At 44.3% G+C, this 19705-nt stretch overlaps 1 protein-coding gene across 50 annotated transcripts in view; it reads right to left on the bottom strand.

Moving 5' to 3' along the window:
* The window catches only part of SORBS1 (sorbin and SH3 domain containing 1), a 259100-nt gene that overhangs the window by 5011 nt on the left and 234384 nt on the right, over positions 1-19705 (bottom strand). For 38 of the 50 annotated variants that reach the window (XM_017894526.1, XM_017894551.1, XM_017894538.1 and 35 more), the window contains 3 exons: positions 6557-6616; positions 5769-5827; positions 1857-1969 (listed from right to left, as the gene is read on the bottom strand). In XM_017894526.1, the coding sequence (XP_017750015.1) occupies positions 1857-1969; positions 5769-5827; positions 6557-6616 (232 nt within the window). The remainder of the gene's footprint in view (positions 1-1856; positions 1970-5768; positions 5828-6556; positions 6617-19705) is intronic. The other 12 variants (XM_017894534.1, XM_017894554.1, XM_017894559.1 and 9 more) reach the window with 1 other exon arrangement.

The following is a 19705-nucleotide window of genomic DNA, read 5'->3' as shown; positions in this document are numbered from 1 at the left end:
AAAAAAAAAAAAAAAAAAAAAAACAGTGAAGAGTTCAAGGATGCAAGGAAGATACTCATCCCAAAATACTTCCTTTACCCAGCTGCCTGGCAGGCCTTTGCTAGAGAACTGGTGCTCCTTCCCACACCTAAGTTCTCATAAAAAAAATATACTCCCGAACGAGTTTAACAGTTAGTGCATACTAGCGCCGCACTCTCTAAAATGATAGCCACGCGTGACTACTGAGCACTTGAAATGCAGCTAGTCTGAAACGAGCTGTGCTGTTAACTATAAAATACACATTGGGTTTCAAAGACTTAGTATGAAAAGATGTCTGTAAAATAACTCACCAACAATTTTTAATATTGATTACATGTTTAGATGATAGCATTTTGAACGCACTGGGTTTACAAAATACATTAGAATTAATTTCACTGGTTTCTTTTTACTTCTTTTCAATGTGGCTTCTAGAAATTTTTAAATTTCATACATGGCTTACACTGCGTTTCTATTGGATTGCGCTGCCCTGGAGTGGTCATTGACTTCTCAGACCTGATTTCTAATGAACAGATGACTCAAGGTAGTGAGGGCCGTGGGCTTCTGTGGACCTTGGGAGGATGGGGTAGTTCTCTAAGAGGCTGGTGAGCACAAAGTAAATCTTTCTGACTTCTCATTCATATTGAGGTCTTGCTGTCCTCACCACCCCAGTCCTGATACTACTTTGCTTTAACAAAGCTTTGCCAGCAAAATCAGGGAAGGGCTGGTCTTTGGAAAGAAGATGAAGGTAAAGTCACTTGTATGGGGAGAAACTGAGGCAAAGAGTGGGTCAATATCTCCCAACATTATATGCATGCCTGAGCAGAAAGAACACAGATTTCAGGAGAGATGGGTGGCCTGAGTTCAAATCCTGGCCCCACTATTTGCTACCTTGGTAATCTTCTTGTCTGGGCCTCAGTTTTTGAATCTGATAAATGAGGATAATTCTTATCTTACAGGGCTGTTTGTTGAGAGAAAGTCAATAAAAGCATAACAAACACAGTGTCTGGTTTGTAACAGAATCTCAATAAGTTTGATCTCTCTCCTTCTTATACAGGCAAATCCTTTAATTAAGCAGGCTGCTTTGATTAATACTACTGAAAGCCTGGAGGAAACAAGGTCTTTAGAATGTCTACACATATGCCTGAGTTTCATGGCAGAGACATAGGCTCAGTCAAAAATTTTCTCGTGTTATTTCACAAGGGTTTTAAAAATAAAATTTCCAGATGCAAAATAGACACATGCACAATATAAATGTAAGTGGAAACTAGGGCCAGGTGCAGTGGCTTACGCCTGTAATCCCAACACTTTGGGAGGCCGAGGTGGGTGGATCACCTGAGATCAGGAGTTCAAGACCAGCCTGACCAACAAGGTGAAACCCCGTCTCTACCAAAAATACAAAAATTAGCCAGGCGTGGTGGCAGGTGCCTGTAGTCCCAGCTATTTGGGAGACTGAGACAGGAGAATTGCTTGAACCTGGGAGGCAGAGGTTGCAGTGAGCCAAGATCACGCCACTGCACTCCAGCCTGGGTGACAGAGCGAGATTCTGTCTCAATAAATAAATAAATAAAAATAAAAAAATAAAAAATAAATGGAAACCCAATTAATAAATTTGACAACTGCTCTTCTGTGCAGCAGATTTGGTTTTAGGTTCAACATAAGCAATATCCACACCATCCTAATAGCAACACAGACTGGTGGCCCAGAATTCCCAAGGTTGTAAAAAGCTGAGAAGGCTCTTCTTTCTGTGCAGAGAAGATTGCTTTGCTTTTGCATGGCTCTTCACCCCCTGTTATTCCCTCAATACATAACTAGTAAGAAAAGCATGATAAGATTCTTACCAACAAACCATCCATCGTCACATTTTTCCATGACATCAATAATATCTCCATCGCGGAGTTCCAACTCATCATCATTCTGTGGTATATAGCTATATAATGCTTGATAGCTAAATCTATATATGAAAAAAATGAATAGTAAGTGACTCAAATGTTGACAGGATTAAATAATGAATTTTTAAACTCCATTTCAAGTTCAATCAACATTTCAGTAGTGTTTCCTACTTATCAGTAGGGATAAAAGCATTTTATTGACTATTTCCCTAATAACTTAGCATTTGCGGAGATGCATTTCACATATAAGTTAATCAAGGCTGAGGGATGGAGAACTTCTGACAAGCAAGCCATGATCAGTCCTCTTAACTTGGCTTCATTTGGTTACCACAGCCAAGCCTTTTCATCTAGAGCACCTCCCACTCTACCCCAACCTCTGCCTTTTTTTTTTTTTTTTTTTTTTGAGATGGAGTCTCGCTCTGTCACCCAGGCTGAAGTGCAGTGGGTGATCTCGGCTCACTGCAAGCTCTGCCTCCCAGGTTCACGCCATCCTCCTGGCTCAGCCTCCCGAGTAGCTGGGACTACAGGCGCCCACCACCACGCCCGGCTATTTTTAGTAGAGACGGGGTTTCACCGTGTTAGCCAGGATGGTCTCGATCTCCTGACCTCGTGATCCGCCCGCCTCGGCCTCCCAAAGTGCTGGGATTACAGGCATGAGCCACCGCACCCGGCCGACCTCTGCCTTTAAAGCAGTGGTCCCCAACCTTTTAGGCACCAGGGACTGGTTTTGCAGGAGACAATTTTTCGACAGACGGGTTGGGGTCGGGGGGATGGTTTGGGGATGAAACCATCGGGATATTAGTTAGATTCTCATAAGGAGGGCGTAACCTAGATCTCTCACATGTGCAGTTCACAATAGGGTTCATGCTTCTGTGAGAATCTAATGCACTGCTGATCTGACAGGAGGCACAGCTCAGGTGGTAATGCCTGGGGACTGGGGGCCCCTGCTTTAAAGTAAACCAAGCCTTTTCCTTAACATAGGATAGTATATGTAGATTATGAAGCATAATCAGAAGTTATTTGGGCCCAGAGATATTACATTCTGGTCATACATATGGAGAACATAAAACATTTGTTTTTTAAAAAAGTGTGTGTGTATAATAGCCATATATAATATATATAATAGCTATATATATGCTATTAAAAGTACATTCCAATTGCTTCACTGTTTAGCCAAACTATCTTGAGTTTCTTTACATGCCTGAACACATTTCATTCACTGCTTTTAAATGTGGATGTCATTTTTCTGAAACTCTTGAAAGCTTTTTTTCTTTTTTCTATCCCAGTGAGCATTGAGGGTAAGATTTTTATTTACTTGCTAGTTGGCCTAAGGCATTGGGTCTGTGCTGTTTTGTCTGTTCTGACAGCCACTGAAGACAGCTGAACTGCTTGTGGTGAAATCTGATCCTTGCTTTGGCATCAAGGAAAAGCTTTGTTTTTATTTATTTCTTCAACAAATACATAAGAGGCACCTACTATGCACCAACTCTGTTTACTATTTTGAGACATAACAGTAGCAGGCAAAACTGTAAATGAGCCAATCATCTACCATTTCCAGTAGATGTCAATGAATTCCAGTGTGCGAGCAAGAAAGACTAGAAACAAGCAAGTGGAGTCAGTTCCCAGGAACAAGAGGTTCATTCTGCTCTGCTAAAATCAAAGGGACAACTTCACTTTCCATATTTATCCAAATGTATTGATAATTTGGTGGATGGATCTGGTTGCCAGAAGGAAGGTCTCAAATGAGAAATTAAGAGATGCAGATCAATTTCCAATTGGTAAATAAATACTTTTTTTTTCATGTTTCTGTATTTGCCTGCTGTCTCCTACTCAATTTGGAGTCCCCTACTGGCCTCCCAAAACACGCTCTTGCCAGTATCTTAGAATGCCTGGGCCCTTTAACTCCCACCATGGCTGCTTTGCCAATATCTGCTTTTCTGTTTTCACTCCCAGACAGTGGAGACTGGCTGGACAAAGTCCCACCCTCTTGTTGCTTGGGTCCCCCAGTCAGCTCTAATTTGGGATGAACCTCATACTCCTCAGAACATTGTCCCATGGGGTCCTTCCCCCAGCTCTCCTGCCAATCCTGGTGTCCCCAGCTCAGCCAAGAGCTCTCACTCTACCCCCACTTCTGGAGTTGGAAGCTTGCTGTGGGCAGCACCTTAATCCTCCTCCCCTCCAGATTTAAGTCTCTGTGCCTCCACTCACCTTCCTGCCTCTGCTCCCACATGTGAGGAAAGAAGGGTCCCTTCTCCAAGCCATGTTGAATTTCCTTCCTGGGCTCTTCCTTCACTTACTTCTTTTTTTTCCTATTTTTTTTAGACAGAGTCTTGATCTGTCTCTAGGCTGGAGTGCAATGGTGCAATCTCGGCTCACTGCAACCTCTGCCTCCCAAGTTCAAGCGATTCTCCTGCCTCAGCCTCCGGAGTAGCTGGGACTACAGGTGTGCACCACCACACCCAGCTAATTTTTGTATTTTTGGTAGAGACAGGGTTTCACCATGTTGGCCAGGACAGTCTCGATCTCTTGTCCTCATGATCCACCCACCTTGTCCTCCCAAAGTGCTGGGATTACAGTTGTGAGCACCTGGCCTCACTTAGATCTTATTTGCGTTAATTGGCATTTTACTCTGGTACAAATGTGCTTGTCTCTGCACCCTAAAAACACCTCCCCTGCCTCTGCTATTCCCTTGATCTATAGCCCCCCACCTTCCACTCACCATCGACCCTTCCTAACACAGCACCTGCTGCCACCCCTACTAACACCAACCCTGCCATATCAGAGGTCACCAGGGATTTTTCCAGTTGTCATGGAAAATGCCTGGTGGAAATTTCTCATTTCCCACTCTTGGCCTCTCTGACCAGATGCTGTAGCTGTTCTGTGAAAGCGAACGTCTTTAGACCCTCACTGGCATCTCCTGTTGCCCCTTCTCTGTCTCTGTGGCTGGCTAGGCTTCTTTACCTGTATCTCTGTTAGTAATCATACTCACTTCGATGGTTACAAAATGCCCACTGTGTCCTGGCTCAGGCCCTCACGGCTTCTTAGCTGGATTGATGTCTTCTAACAAACATCTTTGTCCCTGGTCTATGAAATCTACCCTCCACTCTGTTGCCAGAGTTATCTCCCTAAAACAAAATATGATCAATATGTTCCTTACTTCAAAAACCTTCAGTGGCTCCCTAGTACCTACAGAATAAAATCCAAACTTACTTCAACTGCATTCTGGAATCTACCGTCTGGTCCCATCCCACCTCTGAGCTTCATCTCTATCTCTTCCATGAAGCATATGCTGCAGCTACACGGGCCCTTTCAAGTTCTCCAAATACACCCACTCTATGCCTTTGCACATGTGGTCCTCACCTCTGGGAAGATATTTTCCTCCCTTTTCTAGCTCTCAGAAACCAATTTGTCTTTCAGTGTTTGGTCCAAATCTCTCTTTCTCTGTGCACAGAGTTTTCTCCTATGTGCTTAAAACATAGGAGGTATCCAATCATTTTTTATTAATGAATGAATGAAGCAACCCTTTCATTCATGGCTGGTCAGAATTAACCATTCCTTCCTCTAACTTCCTGCTACACTAGCACTGAAACCAGTCAGCACAGCTCTCATTTGCCATTCTACAGCAGTTAATGTTTACCTGTCTCTCTCTCCCAGCAGTCTATGATGGCCTTTATTTACCTGCCACCTGTTTTCACCTCGGCTGATGGGGAACATGTCCTTCACTAGAAATCCTTAGGAGAGGACCTGGGAGTAATTCACTCATTTCTGCAAACAACTACCCCATATTCAGCCAGTGACCCGCTTTCTAAGACCAACAGTCCTCTGAGAACATGAGAACTGAAGTTCACCAGGAGTACTTACAAATCTTGTGAGGTTTGACTCCTATCAGGGGTGACTCTTCGCTGCTGGGCTTGAGGTTGCTGAGAAATGATTAAAGATGATTTATTGTCAGAAGGGGATACCTTGTGATGAAAGTCAAGGGGATGAGAAACAGTGCTGCAGTAATGAACAGATTTTTCGGCAATGTTTATGATCTCATTGCAAACCGCTTCCTGTGAGGTGGCCCCAAGATATCCAGAAACCCCAATAAAACAGTCAACATGGGGACAAAAAAAAAGAAAGAGAGGAAGAGATGTAACATTCCAGACGAAGCACATAAGTCCAGGGAGAAAACAGAGTTGAAGATCCAGGTTAAAAAAATAGATATTCCAGTAGTGGAGTGCAGGAGGGATCCAGGCGTAAGCATGGAAAAACAGGTAAGATACAGAAGAATTTGGAATTTAGTAAGAATATTAAAAAAAAAAAAAAAAAAGGAAGCAGCATAAAAGCCTGTAATTAGTGAGCAACTGTTACAAATGGAATACTTTAGGGTAGAAATGCAAGTATGTATCCCCGATCATGCACTAATACATTAATTTAATCCCACATATAGGCAAAGTAGAAATATTGTCTCTAAATTCCTCTGCTCTTTATCAGGGGCTGGGGGTAAGGGAGTGGCCTAAAATCTCGCTCTACTACAATAGCCACAGAATTCTTGTAAATAATGTTTCTGTGGGTTAACCAGGCATCATTCTTGTCTAGATTCCAAAAGTAGGATCAGTAAAAATTCTCTTTGGAAAGGCTGCAGTCTTATTCAACAGGCATCTTACCACATAGCTCTTTTCAGATTCTGTGAGATCAGGTCCTGCTCTCAATGAATGATGAGAAAGCTGTGATCACCAAGCAAATTATAAGGGAGACATTTTAGCAGATGTCACATTGGAAAGGATTCAAAATAAAAGCATGAGCAAATCCACGTACCACACCATCACGCTTGGATGACACCGGATACTGGCAGCCTATGGCCACCAAGTCTCCACAACAACACGGTGGGTGCACAGAAGAAAGTGCAAATGTAGAGTTAGAAGCAAGCATCCGGGAAATGAAATGGGAAACTGGAAACATGGCTGCAGTGAGGTGAGGATGAACAACACAGGGTCCCCAGATTGGTAGGAGAGAGACTCAGAAAGGCCATCTTAGTCATGTCCCTTCACACATATTGGTCCCCTCACGCTCAGCTAGTAAGTATCTAGGGAAGGCTGCTGAACCCAAAGCCAGTTTTGGTTATTCTGTTGACAGGAAGCCCCCTCTAGCGGAGCAGGCCCGTAGAACCCTCAGGTCTGCTGTATTTCAGAAACTTATAAAAGGGAATAACATTTTGAAAACTTCCTTGGTAACATTTGAAGTATCAACCAAGACCATTCCCCTGGAAAAATCTGCAAGTGACACACTCCAGTGAGGTATGAGATGAGTTCAGACAGCTTGTAGGACAGAGCTTGCTTCCAGAAATAGGACTGTGTGTGACAAAACTGTCACTCTTCACTTACCAACCCAGGTACCACATGCTGACATAGAAACACATGGTCAAGCAGACCCGCCTTTTGAGTGGGGCTTCCATTGCAGGGGCCAGGCCTTCACTGGAAGAGTGTTTAGAACCATGTGCCCCAGAGAGGATTCAATTCCAAGCTCTAGGAAGTTTTTCTAAATAAATACCCTGAAGAGCCAACCTTGAAAAAATCCTCCAGGTAACATGTAATAATAGCAACAGGCCGGCCAGGCATGGTGGCTCATGCCTGTAATCCCAGCACTTTGGGAGGCCAAGGCAGGAGGACTGCTTGAGCCTGGGAGTTGGAGACCAGCCTGGGCAACAAAGCAAAACCCCATCTCTACGAAAAAAATACAAAAATTAGCCAGGTGTGGCAGCATATACCTGTAGTCCCAGCTGCTTGGGATCAACTGAGCCAGGGAGATTCAGGCTGCAGTGAGCCATGATTGCAACACTGCACTCCAGCCTGGGTGACAAAGCAAGACCCTGTCCCAAAAAAAAAAAAAAAAAGCAAAAAGCAATAGGCCACAACTCCAGGGCCTTCTAGACGGGCACTTAGAAATCTTTTGTGTATGACCCACTTGTTTCACAGAGAGACAGAGAGAGTGAGAGCCTCCCCTGAGGTCACACAGCAAGTCAGTGGTAGGCTTTTCTCCTGGCTTCATCTATCGTCCCATCTGACCTTGTCTTTCATCCTCAGACCATCTTCTACTTTACAGAGTGTGCTCATTGACCTCCCCTTCAGTGAGTCCCTCAGAAACCCTGGAGTCAGGAAAGACAGGGTTTGTCATTGTTTTCTTTAAAAACCCAGGAAGCTGCTGCTCAAAGGGGTTTCGTGCATTCCTCAACATCACACAGCAAGTAAGAGGTAAAGTGGCTTGGCTGCTCTTTCCCCTCCACCAGACCACCCCCTCCTGTTCACCTCCACTGGAAATGTCTTCATCCGTTAGCAAGCCCTGCAGGACTAACTTCCATTGCAGGCATCATTTCAATACCCCTGTCCTTTCAGGAAGCCTCTTCAGTTCTCCAAGCCCCCTCTAAACTGCAACCACTCAAACCAGTCACCTTGCACTCTGACAGGAGTAAAGGAAGAGGCAGAACTAAAGGGGCCATGTCATGCTCCTTCTACAATGACTCTGGATGTTAGGTCTTTGCCGGGTGATTGGGAGCCGACCTTGTGTGGCTCCACTTACCACCCACACTCCACTCGCCGCCTCTGGATTAAGGTGTCCGTATCACAAAGGAAAGAAATGGACATTTCCAAGTAACTTCTATGTGGGCTTTCAGAAGAATGAAACTTACTCTGGGCACCTTGAGTGGGTGATAATGATATGCAGATTTTAACATGACAGAAGGGAGAACTTCCAAACAATCCAACAATACAAGGGGCTGCCACAAGAGGAAATGAGTTGGCTGCCATGGCAGCTGTTTAAGCTGAGGCTGCTGTGGACTATAACTAATTGGGATATTGTAGAGCCATCCTTCTTAAACTTTAATGTATATATACATATCACTTGGGATCCTGTTAAAATGTAGACTCTGACTTGATACACCTGGACTGTATTGTGAATTTCTGCATTTCTACTTGGTAGTACTGACGCTGCTGGTTCACAGACCAACTTTAGGCAGCAAGGGTGCAGAGGACCTCAACTGCCCTACACTGAGATTCTTTGGCTACAGTATGCCAAGACCGGTGGTCTGGGTCACACCTCATGAAAACAAAAGTTCTCATAAAAAATAAAATATTTCCAAATTCCAGCTGGTGGCCTCATGACCTCAGGTCAAATGCAGTACAAAAAAAAAAAAAAAAAAAAAAAGAGAGGATATAGACAATCTCTTGGCAAGATCTCCATAGCTTACAGAAACCTAGCATCCTTCCACTCAACTTCATTCATCCCAAAGGAGTGACTGGAATCAATTATCTGGCAAACAATTTGGTGCTGAAAAGAGGATCAGTGAATCAAATACAGTAAAAAGAACCTGATATTTTACAAGGATATATAGGTCCATTACACACCGGACTTTTGTATGGAACGCTCTGACTTGAGGAGTGCAGAGTAAGGAATTTAAGGCTCAGAGGAGTTCCATCCCAGGCACTACTTTTTTTTTTTTTTTGAGACAGCGTTTCACTCTGTCACCCAGGTGCAATCTGAGCTCACTGCAACCTCCATTTCCCAGGTTCAAGCAATTCTCCTGCCTCAGCCTCCCAAGTAGCTGGGATCACAGGCGTGGGCCACTACATTCAGCTAATTTTTTTGTATTCTTAGTAGAGATGGGGTTTCACCATGTTGGTCAGGCTGGTCTCGAACTCCTGACCTCAAATGATCCACCCACCTTGGCCTCCCAAAGTGCTGGGATTACAGGCGTTGAGTCACTGTGCCCGGCCCCACTTCTATACTCTTGTCCTTTTGGGAAGAGTCTTTGAGTTCTCTAAACCCCTTCTAAACTACAATCACTCAAACAAGTCACCTCAGACTCTGACAGAAGTAAAGGAAGGGACAAAATGAAAGGGGCCATTTCCTGCTTCTTCTACAATGTCTCAGGACGTTAGGCCTTTGCCAGGTGGCTGGGACCTGACCTTGTGAGGTTTGCACAAGGTAGTGTGAGAGCTGAGCCCTTTGACTTCTAATCTCCATATACCACCTGCCACCTCCCTCTTGGATCATGATTAGATTGCTTGTGTAACTATGATAGCAATACCCAATTTCTGCCTTGTCTGAAAACAGGCACTACCTATCATTTCTCTTCTTGAATACTTTTTACTCTAGGTGTTCAAAGACATATCCTTATATAAAAGGTACAGTGTATGGCAATAGCATCCAATCATTAATTGTGAACTATAGTACCGAAAGGGATATTGATGGCCCACCTTGTACCTTCCTTGGTCTCAGGCCATACCCCAAGCTAAGGATAATCATCATCATAGCTTTGACATCTGTATAGTACAAACTTAACCCCATTCCTGAGAGGTAGGAATGACTGAGTGCCTCACTTAGCGTTTGTTGAATAAATGAAGGAAGAAGTCAGGATAAACATTTATTCTATTAGCTAAGACTCAATTTCTCTCTGTTTAGATTTAAGTGAAATAGCTTACATAACTGAAATGTAAACCAGTTTTGTTTTTTTTTCAGGGGACGGAGACATGGCATGGGGGTAGACCCTCAGTGGAAATGGAAACCATCACTATCCATCACAAGAATCAGCCCTTCATTTTGAAGGCTGTTTATCCTCAGATTTTTTTCCCCCTCTAGGTATGTTTTCTTTTCCTGTCCCCATTTTCTAACCACTTTACAGCTTTGCATAGTGCTTCTTCTGGACCTGTCCTGTCCAAGATGGTAGCCAGTAGCCACAGGTGGCTGTTGGACACTTGAGATGTAGCAAGTATGAAGTGAAACGTGTTATGTGTAAAAATAGACACTGGATTTCAAAAACTTAGTACAGGCCGGGCGCGGTGGCTCAAGCCTGTAATCCCAGCACTTTGGGAGGCCGAGATGGGCGGATCACGAGGTCAGGAGATCGAGACCATCCTGGCTAACATGGTGAAACCCCGTCTCTACTAAAAAAATACAAAAAACAGGCCAGGCGAGGTGGCGGGCGCCTGTAGTCCCAGCTACTCAGGAGGCTGAGGCAGGAGAATGGCGTAAACCTGGGAGGCGGAGCTTGCAGTGAGCTGAGATCCGGCCACTGCACTCCAGCCTGGGTGACACAGTGAGACTCTGTCTCAAAAAAACAAAACAAAACAAAACAAAACAAAACAAAAAAAAACTTAGTACAAAATAAAGAATGTAAAATCTCAGTAATAATTTTTAGATATATTGGGTTACAATCTATTATTAAAATTTCAGTTGTTCCATTTTACTGTGTCTACTAGAACATTTTAAAATCACACATGTGGCTCACATTATATTTCTACTAGACAATGCTGCTCTGAACCCTCCCCAGGTCCTCAGGGTCTGCCCTTATTTAAGCCTAAAAGAAGATACAAATTCTAACAAGGACTTCATTAGGGTTAAGAATAAAGGGAGTATATCTCATGCTAAGGACATTTCCGACTCTGGTGATGGCATTCTAGTTTTTCACGTGTTTACAAAAACAACCAGCCCAGCACATGCATACACACACACACACACACACACACACACACACACACACACACACACTGCACTTCCCTCCTTTCCCCCATTAATAGTAAGCAGATAACAGTCCGTGATCTAGAGACTGCTTTCTTCTGTATTTGTACACAAGTTGCCTCTCCTGGCCGGGAGTGCTTGCTTCATTCTCCCCAATTGGGTGAACCTGCATGTGTCCTTGCTGTTGCCCTTCTACTTTCAGTTCACAGAAATCCCCCAGAAATCAGATCTTAGCCTCCCTGGAGCTGTTAATCCCTCTGGATCCACAGAACACCTGGCGCTACTGCGGACTTACTAAGCATCCGCTTCCAGATTTGGGTGTGCGCCAAGGCCTTGTGGACCCGAATCAATTGCACACAGGCTACAGAACAGCAGGAAGTCCTGAAGATGTGGACAGGACAGAGAAACTCAACTTCCCCCTGGCCCCAAATCCCCTCTAGAAACAGCGCGAGGCTCTGCTGCTCCCCTAATCTGCCCAAGTCTCACAGAGACGGCACTCCTCTAGTCGTCTCACGTCCCAAGTCTTCTCAGACCCCACCCCACCTTTCTCATGACCTACCCTGACCTCCCAGTGGGACAGTGAGAAAATCCGGGTTCCAGGCCATGCTCTGTACTAACTGATTGTCTTGTGAACAAAATGCTTAACGTCTTAGGACTTTGAGTTCTAAAATACATAAGAGGATTGGACATAATTTACATAAATGTCCTTTTTGGCTTTAACGCTCCATGATTGCAATGTGCCTGTCCTATGGGTTAAGAAGTAGGAGTGGGCAGGGGCTGAGCTGGCTTAAGGGAGGCAGCACTCTACTATTGCTTACTGAAGACTGGCAGGGGAAGGCTTTTGACTACAGCCTCCAGATATGGCTGGAGTGCTCACTTCTGGAAGTATCCCAAGTGATTGCCCCAGAATAGTCATAGAAGATTTGCACCTACTGGAACATCATGGGCAAACTCTTCCAGGGGAGTAGAAAGGCCCGAATGATTCAGTCTCCTGGGTTTGAGCTTCAGGAAATCACCAGAGCACCCTCAAAACAGCCTCTGACTCCACTGAGTTATCTTATTAAGTTTACTGAGAAAAAGATCACAGCTTAAATATAAAATGAATTACAAACAACTAGTTCAATTGCTTACCACCTAGATTTTATCTCCTTGCAAATCACTCAATAGACAACACATTAACTTTGTTGTAATTTGAATCTGATTACAACACTAAACTTAACATGCTCAGTAAATATTCACCCAATGCTCAGCCTTCTCTTCATAGACTATCATACAGTCTTCTCTTTCTTTCACAAGACAGTTAGGGGAGTAATGGCAGATACATATTCAAGTGTAAAGAAACCAAAGGCTTTCCAAGAATAGCTTATGCCTTTATACTGAAGGTAGAAGAAACTAATTTGGGGAGCACAAATTCCAAATTTTTTAAATTCTCGATTCGTGTAACCCAAAGCAAAATGATTTTCCCATTCTCTATTTTCTTCTCTTCCCCCCATCGCCCCCCGCCACCATTTTCTCTCTTAGGTGGAACAGGGTAAGGTGGATAAAGTAAACTACTTTTGTTTCATTTCCCTGGTACCTTGACATCACATAACAGGTTATTTACGATCCCATTACAGGCTCTGCGCTAGCTGCTTTCATCTCTATTACATTTCATTTAATTCTCACAGCAACTCAAGAAGGTGCTCAACATTGACCTCATTTTACAAATGAGAAAACGAAGACCTGCCATGTCTGAGTTGAGAATGTGAACAGTTAGTATTGGAACATCTGTCTCTCAGACTCCAGGTTCTGCACACTCCACCACACCCCAACCTTTGAGGTTTGTGCTCTGCCAGAGGAAGATATCAGAAGAGCTAGAGAGAGATGCCGACCAACAGGTCACCTTAATTTGTCCAGTACCCTGTGGCTGGCACTTTCTATTGACATGCTCCATTCTCCTAACACCTTCATAAGGGTAGACACTTTAGCTTTGGGTCTTAGTGCCTTATCTTTTTCTTTTTTTTTTTCTGTTGTTCAGGTTAGACTGCAGTGGTGTGATCATGGCTCACTGTAGCCTTGACCTCCCAGACCCAAGCACTCTTCCCATCTCAGCTTCCCAAGTAGCTGGAATCACAGGCACTCGCCACCACTCCTGGCTAATGTTTTTATTTTTGTAGAGACGTAGTCTCCCTGTGCTGCTCAGGCTGGTCTTGAATTCCTGAGCTTAAGAGATCCTCCTATGTTGGCCTCCGAAAGTGTTGGGATTACAGGTGTGAGCCACCACGCCCGGCCAGTTCCCTACCATTAGTGTTGAGAGAGTATCTGCTGCTTATTTTTGTAAGTACTGCAGCCAACGTCTCTCCCCATCCCGTAAGCTGTTAAATGCCCTCTATTTAGAGATTTCCCTTCTGAGTGAGTCAAAGGAAAATGTTTCCTATATTTACTTGAGTATCTTAACATTTAAATTTTCTTTTTTTCTTGCAGGTTACATCACAGCTTCCTCTTCTATTTCTGATTTCCATCCTCAAGGCAGGCCTATGCCTTTGTTCTTATCTTTCTGGGAACGAACTTAGTTTCCTTGTGTTGAGAAGTGTTCCCTCTGAAGTCACATCTTTCTGTCTTAAGTTGAGTCACTTTGCCTCCTTCTCCTTTCTCTAAGCCTATAGTTTGTTCCCATGCTTCTCAGACAGATGCTTTGAGGACACATAACTTTCCTGTATATTGAAATTTTATTTGATTAGCTTCCTTCCCTTTAGGAACCAAACTAACATCACAAAAGTTTTGTCACTTTCCTCAGGTCTTGGTTTTCTCATCTCATTGTAAAAGACTGGAGGCTCTTAACCTGCTGGTCTGTCACAGATGAACTTGGGTGTGGGCCTCTCGAAACGATGCAAAACTGTGTGTCACTCTCCTCCCCAAACTACTGGCCTAGAGTCCTCGGCTGATCTCAGATTCTCAAAGGTTCTTGATCTAGAAAAAGTTATCAGTTACTGGAGTAGATGGTCTCTAAATATTCTTTTTGATTAAAAAATTCTAGGAGGTACTCTCACACATTGTAAAACTCTTAAAACCAAGGCTGGATGCCAGTCAACAAATAGTGCTTCTGTCATGAAGAAACTCCGTAAATATTTGATCATGGAAGTGATGGGATTTCTCAAGATGATCTTCCCTTTGCTTTCTTTTTCTTTTTTTCAGTGGAACAACCAGTTTGATCTGTAACTGACTGTGAACAATGAATTGAGATAACTCACTACCATCAGACCTGTCCCCCTTACTTTCTTTTCCTTTGTTTACTTTTGAAAAATTTTTTGAAGTAGAGTCTTGCTCTGTCACCCAGGCTGGAGTGCAGTGGCATGATCTCAGCTCACTGCAACCTCCACCTCCCGGGTTCAAGCAATTCTCATGCCTCAGCCTCCCGAGTAGCTTGGATTACAGATGTCTACCACCACGCCTGGCTAATTTTTCTATTTTTAGTAGAGACAGGGTTTTGCCATGTTGGCCAGGCTGGTCTGAAACTCCTGGCCTCAAGTGATCTGCCTGCCTCGGCCTCCCAAAGTGCTGGGATTACAGGCGTGAGCCACTATGCCCAGCGTACCTTCTTGATTGTTCTAAATGTTGGTGGCCAAAATTGTGCCCAAGAAAATCCAAGAACTTCGGTGATAATTCTGAATGCTTGGGCATTTTGTATGCACATTTTTCATCCAATAAGTTGTCTCTCAAAATTAAAAGGAAAAGCTTCTATTTTCCATTGTGAAGGTCTGTAAATTGATTATAAACCCCTGACTTAAACTTTTGTATGTGTTCTTCTTTCTCATTTCAACTAAAATTCACGCAGGATTTTTACCTAATCAAAGGATATCAAAGCTAAAAGGAATGGCATTTTTCTTGTCTGAATCTTTTGTTTATGGACAGAGTGGCTGCCAGGAAAGAGAAGTGACTCAACCAAAGACACTTGGCAAACCAATGGCAGAGCTAGAGCTAGAACTTGGAACCCTGACTCTCAATCCATTGCTCTTCCCACCCCTTCCTGATGTCCCTGAAGACCCTTGCATTCATTTCACTCACTCTCTTCTGCTGTTCAGAGAAAAAACACACCTAAAAACATGGGCAACTAACCCAGTGTAAACCAGTTTAGGAGTGAAAAATCAAACCATTTCACACAAAGCGTCCACACATTTGCAGAGTTGAGGGAGGTGGGCAGGTTACTGATTCAAAGGGTCACCGTGACTCCTGACGTAAGTTCTGGTCCCAGCCCCTTCTCCAGAAATCCCCTTTTCTGTTTAGCTGTGGACACCAGAAGCCTCACCCAAACCAGGAATGCATCATTCTCCATGCATACCTTTCATGGTCCTACCTCTGGGCCTTTGCTTGAGCTATTTGCCTTAAGTCCCACCTTCCTGTTGTTCACCTGTGAGAAAAACTCTTATTCTTTAAGGCTCAGATTAAATGCTACTTTTTTGAGGAGAGCAAAATCACCTGGTGACCATCCAGCAGGCCCCAGAGGCAAAAACTCCTTATCTGAGGAATTTAGAAGGCAGCAATGACCACCTGGTGACCATCAAACAGGCCAAATTCCTTATCTGGGAAAATTAGAAGTAATTAGACTTCCCTATCATTTAAAGCAGGCATCTGGTCCCAGATTTCTTTCCCTCCAAATTTATAAGTAACTAGAATTTCTACACATCTCTGGAATGGCATGCTGAAACTCATTGTGCAACCCTTGGTGACATTAAGGCACCAAAACATCTACAGATGTAATCATTTATGACCTATGTGGCCAGCATGGTCCAAATTGCCCTTAAGCTTCCGCCTTAAGGTCCATAAACACTCCTGAGGAAAATCCACCACAGTGTGCTCAGTCCTCTCTCACTGAGTGCCCTGCTGCACCCTTTTGCAGCATTATTTTTTTCTAATAAACTTTCCTTCTTCAAACCTATACTGTTATCAGTCAATTTTTCTTACCAACACTCAAGTCAACCACCTCCTCATGCTGGGGCTCTGACACACTGCCCAGCATTTTTTTTCCTGAGGTTTCCAGACAACCACCTTCCTCCCTGGTTATTATTTCTCCCCATCTTGATCTTCCAGGGGGTGTAGTTTGTGACTCTCTTTCCTTATTTGCATTATAATTATTTGGGAACAGGTCTTACTCCCCTGGTGGAGATCCTAAACTCCTTTAGTTGGGGTCAGTCATTGTTTGTCTTTTTTCCTTCCTTCCTTCCTTCCTTCCTTCCTTCCTTCCTTCCTTCCTTCCTTCCTTCCTTCCTTCCTTCCTTCCTCCTTCCTTCCTCCCTCCCTCCTTCCTTCTTTCTTTCTTCTTCTTCTTTTTTTTTTTTTGATACGGGGTCTTGCTCTGTCACCCAGGCTGGAGTGCAGTGGCCCTATCTCTGCTCACTGCAATCTCTGCTTCCTGAGTTCAAGTGATTCTCCCACCTCAGCCTACCAAGTAGCTGGGATTACAGGCATGCACCACCATGCCCAGCTGATTTTTTTTATTTTTTAGAAGAGATTTTTGTATTTTTAGAAGAGATGGGGTTTCCCTATGCTGGCTGGTCTCAAACTCCTGACCTCAAGTGATCCACCTGCCTCAGGCTCCCGAAGTGCTGGGATTACAGGTGTAAGCCACCATGTCCGGCTTGCCTTTTCTTTCATTCAACAAATATTCACTGAGTGCCTTCCATACATCAGGTATCATGGTCTTGCCCTTGGAGCACTGATACTTTATGGGAACACAGGGAAGCAAAGGGGGCTGAGAGAGGCTCACTCACTCAGACCATTTGCAGGGGCTGTGGCAGCACAAAGAGCACTGAATCCACTCATGCAGGGGTGGGGGAGGCTGTCAAGAAAGGTGTTAAAGGAAATCAGAATATTTTACTCCAAAATATATTTTTTGACATATTTTGGGATGGCTGTCAGAGAGCCAGCAAAAACAGGTAGCTCTGCAAAGCTGTCTTTTGTGCAGGACATTTGTATTTATAGAGAAAAATCTGCATTGATGCAGCCAGGTTTTCTCTGAGGCTTTCCCTTGTCTAGATCTAGAAAAGATTAACTGACAGTCTGACACCTTCAAAGGCCTAAAAGAAACATTTACCATCTATTCTCTCTGAGGCTGCTACCTGTGAGCTTTCATCTAAATAACAAGACCCCCTTTGCTAGCCAAGCCTTACTTTTCTCCCTCCCATAACGTGTCTTGCTGCTTAAAATCTGATTTACCACCATAACCTGTCTTTGGCCATCCTCTGAGCCCCCATTCTTCTGTAACCTCAAGATGGTATAAGCTTCTGCACCCCATTGGGGGGGTTGGGTCTTCATTCTGAAGGCTCCCGTGTCACATAAAACTGTATGCCTTTTCTCCTATTAATTTGCTTCTTGGCCAGGTGTGGTGGCTCATGCCTGTAATCCAAGGAGGCCGAGGCGGGAGGATCACTTGAGGTCAGGAGTCTGAGGCCAGCCTGGCCAACATGGTGAAACCCCATCTCTACCAAACAGAACAAAAATTACCTGGGCACGGTGGCATGTGCCTGTAGTCCCAGCTACTCGAGAAGGCTGAGGTAGAAGGAGTTTTGAACCCAGGGGCAGAGATTGCAATGAGATTGTGCCACTGCACTCCAGCCTGGATGACAGAGTGAGACCCTGCCTCAAAAAAAAGAAAAAAAAAAAAAGAAAAGAAAGAAAGAAAAGAAAAAAAATTTTTTGTTTTTTGTCAGTAATTTTTAGGGAAACTTCAAAGGACAAAAGGGAAACTTTCCCTTGGCCCCAACAACTTCCTAGAAGTTACATCTAAATGGAAGCCCTGATGATGTTCACCCTTCTCTATCTCTTGCAGCAAACTGCCTGAAATATCCTAAATGCTTCAAAGAGTACATGACCATAACATTTCAGAATATCTTTTCATTTAAGGTTCTCTGGTAAAATTCCCTCTCATTATTGGTCAGATTGTCAACCTACCTCCCCAACACCTATAATAAAAGTGAACTTTTGTTTCAGCTCTTTAGTTCAGCAAGGATCATAATGGCTGACAGTTCTCTTGACACACAAACTGGTCTGGAATGCATTTTTCCAAATAAGCAACAGCCTGTGGTCAAGTCATTCTGATAGGGCTGCCAGAAAACAGTTGTCATATAAGTCCTTTCCATTTTTAGCATGTCTGTCACCCAAAGAGGGCCCAAGACACACGAGCGTCTTCTGAGCCTCTTCTGAAGGACCCCGTTTCCAGAGTTGTCAGCTCCTGCTCCAGCCACAGGAGGGGAAAGTGAGGCGGCTAAAGGGGAGGTGTGGGCGCAGTCCTTTTCACACAAATGCCAGCTCTCAAGGGGGAGCGAGCCCCAGGCCACAGCCTGGGCACACCCATGGAAAAGGGGCTTGTGCCAGGAGGGCAGAAGGAAGGGAGGGGACAGGAAGTGGTACACTTAGGGTCTGGAGGCCCACCAAGAAAGGAACACCAAGTTTCAACAAGCCTGACTTTCCAATCAACATAATCTTCAGTGTTGCCAGCTACTCCACTCCTATCCTGCCTTAGGAAGCAGGAAGCGTATACCCCTAACCTTACTCGGAGATCCGGCACCATGCGCACTTCCTATACACACAGGATCTTGGAATTGGGCCGGGATGATGACTCAACACTGACAATAAGGATGTCCCCGGGTGCCTTGGGTTGACTTAGAACATTTATAGAATTGTTCCTGTGTCAGAGACATTTAATTCTTTTCAACTAGCCACTTTACCACCTCTTCTATTTTTTCCTCAACCTGTTCCAGGGCCAGGCAAAGCCTTTGCCAGGTATTGCTGCTTTCCTACGGCCTCACACAGCAGCGGGAGATCCCACATATGGAGCCTTGGCATGTGCCAAGCACTAACTTCCATTAATTACCTCATTGAATCCTTGCCCTACAAGGGATGGACTGCTTCCACTCCTACTTTGCATGTGAGAGGTTAAGTGGCTTTCTAGCAAAAGACTAAGCCTGATTTCTTATAAACTACCCCATGCTGGCTCACCCTCAGTGATCCCTACTCCTGATGGGCTGGCCCACCCATGGGCCCACATGTGCTTGGCTGGAGCTGGAAGTCTGGCTTAGTGTGTCTCAAGCCTCTGTGCTCCTGTGTCCCCCAAGCATGCCTCTATTATTGTCCTGGTGGTATTGCTATGTTTGTAGGCTCCTCCTTGTTTTGAGGAGCCTTGAACTTAGGGTCCTCAAGAGGAGAGACAAATGACCCTTATATTCTGCCCAGAGGCTGGTACCTGCAGGCCTTATTCATAGATGGAATAACTACAGCCTCAAAGGGAAACTGAGTTTGCAAGCCTAAGGGTTAAGCACTATTTACTG

This window comes from Rhinopithecus bieti, unplaced genomic scaffold, assembly GCF_001698545.2.
Source record: "Rhinopithecus bieti isolate Rb0 unplaced genomic scaffold, ASM169854v2 scaffold_25291, whole genome shotgun sequence".
Classification (NCBI taxonomy): Eukaryota; Metazoa; Chordata; class Mammalia; order Primates; family Cercopithecidae; genus Rhinopithecus; species Rhinopithecus bieti.
Note: the sequence above shows the minus strand (reverse complement) of the source record. Positions and strands in the feature narration are given on the sequence as shown.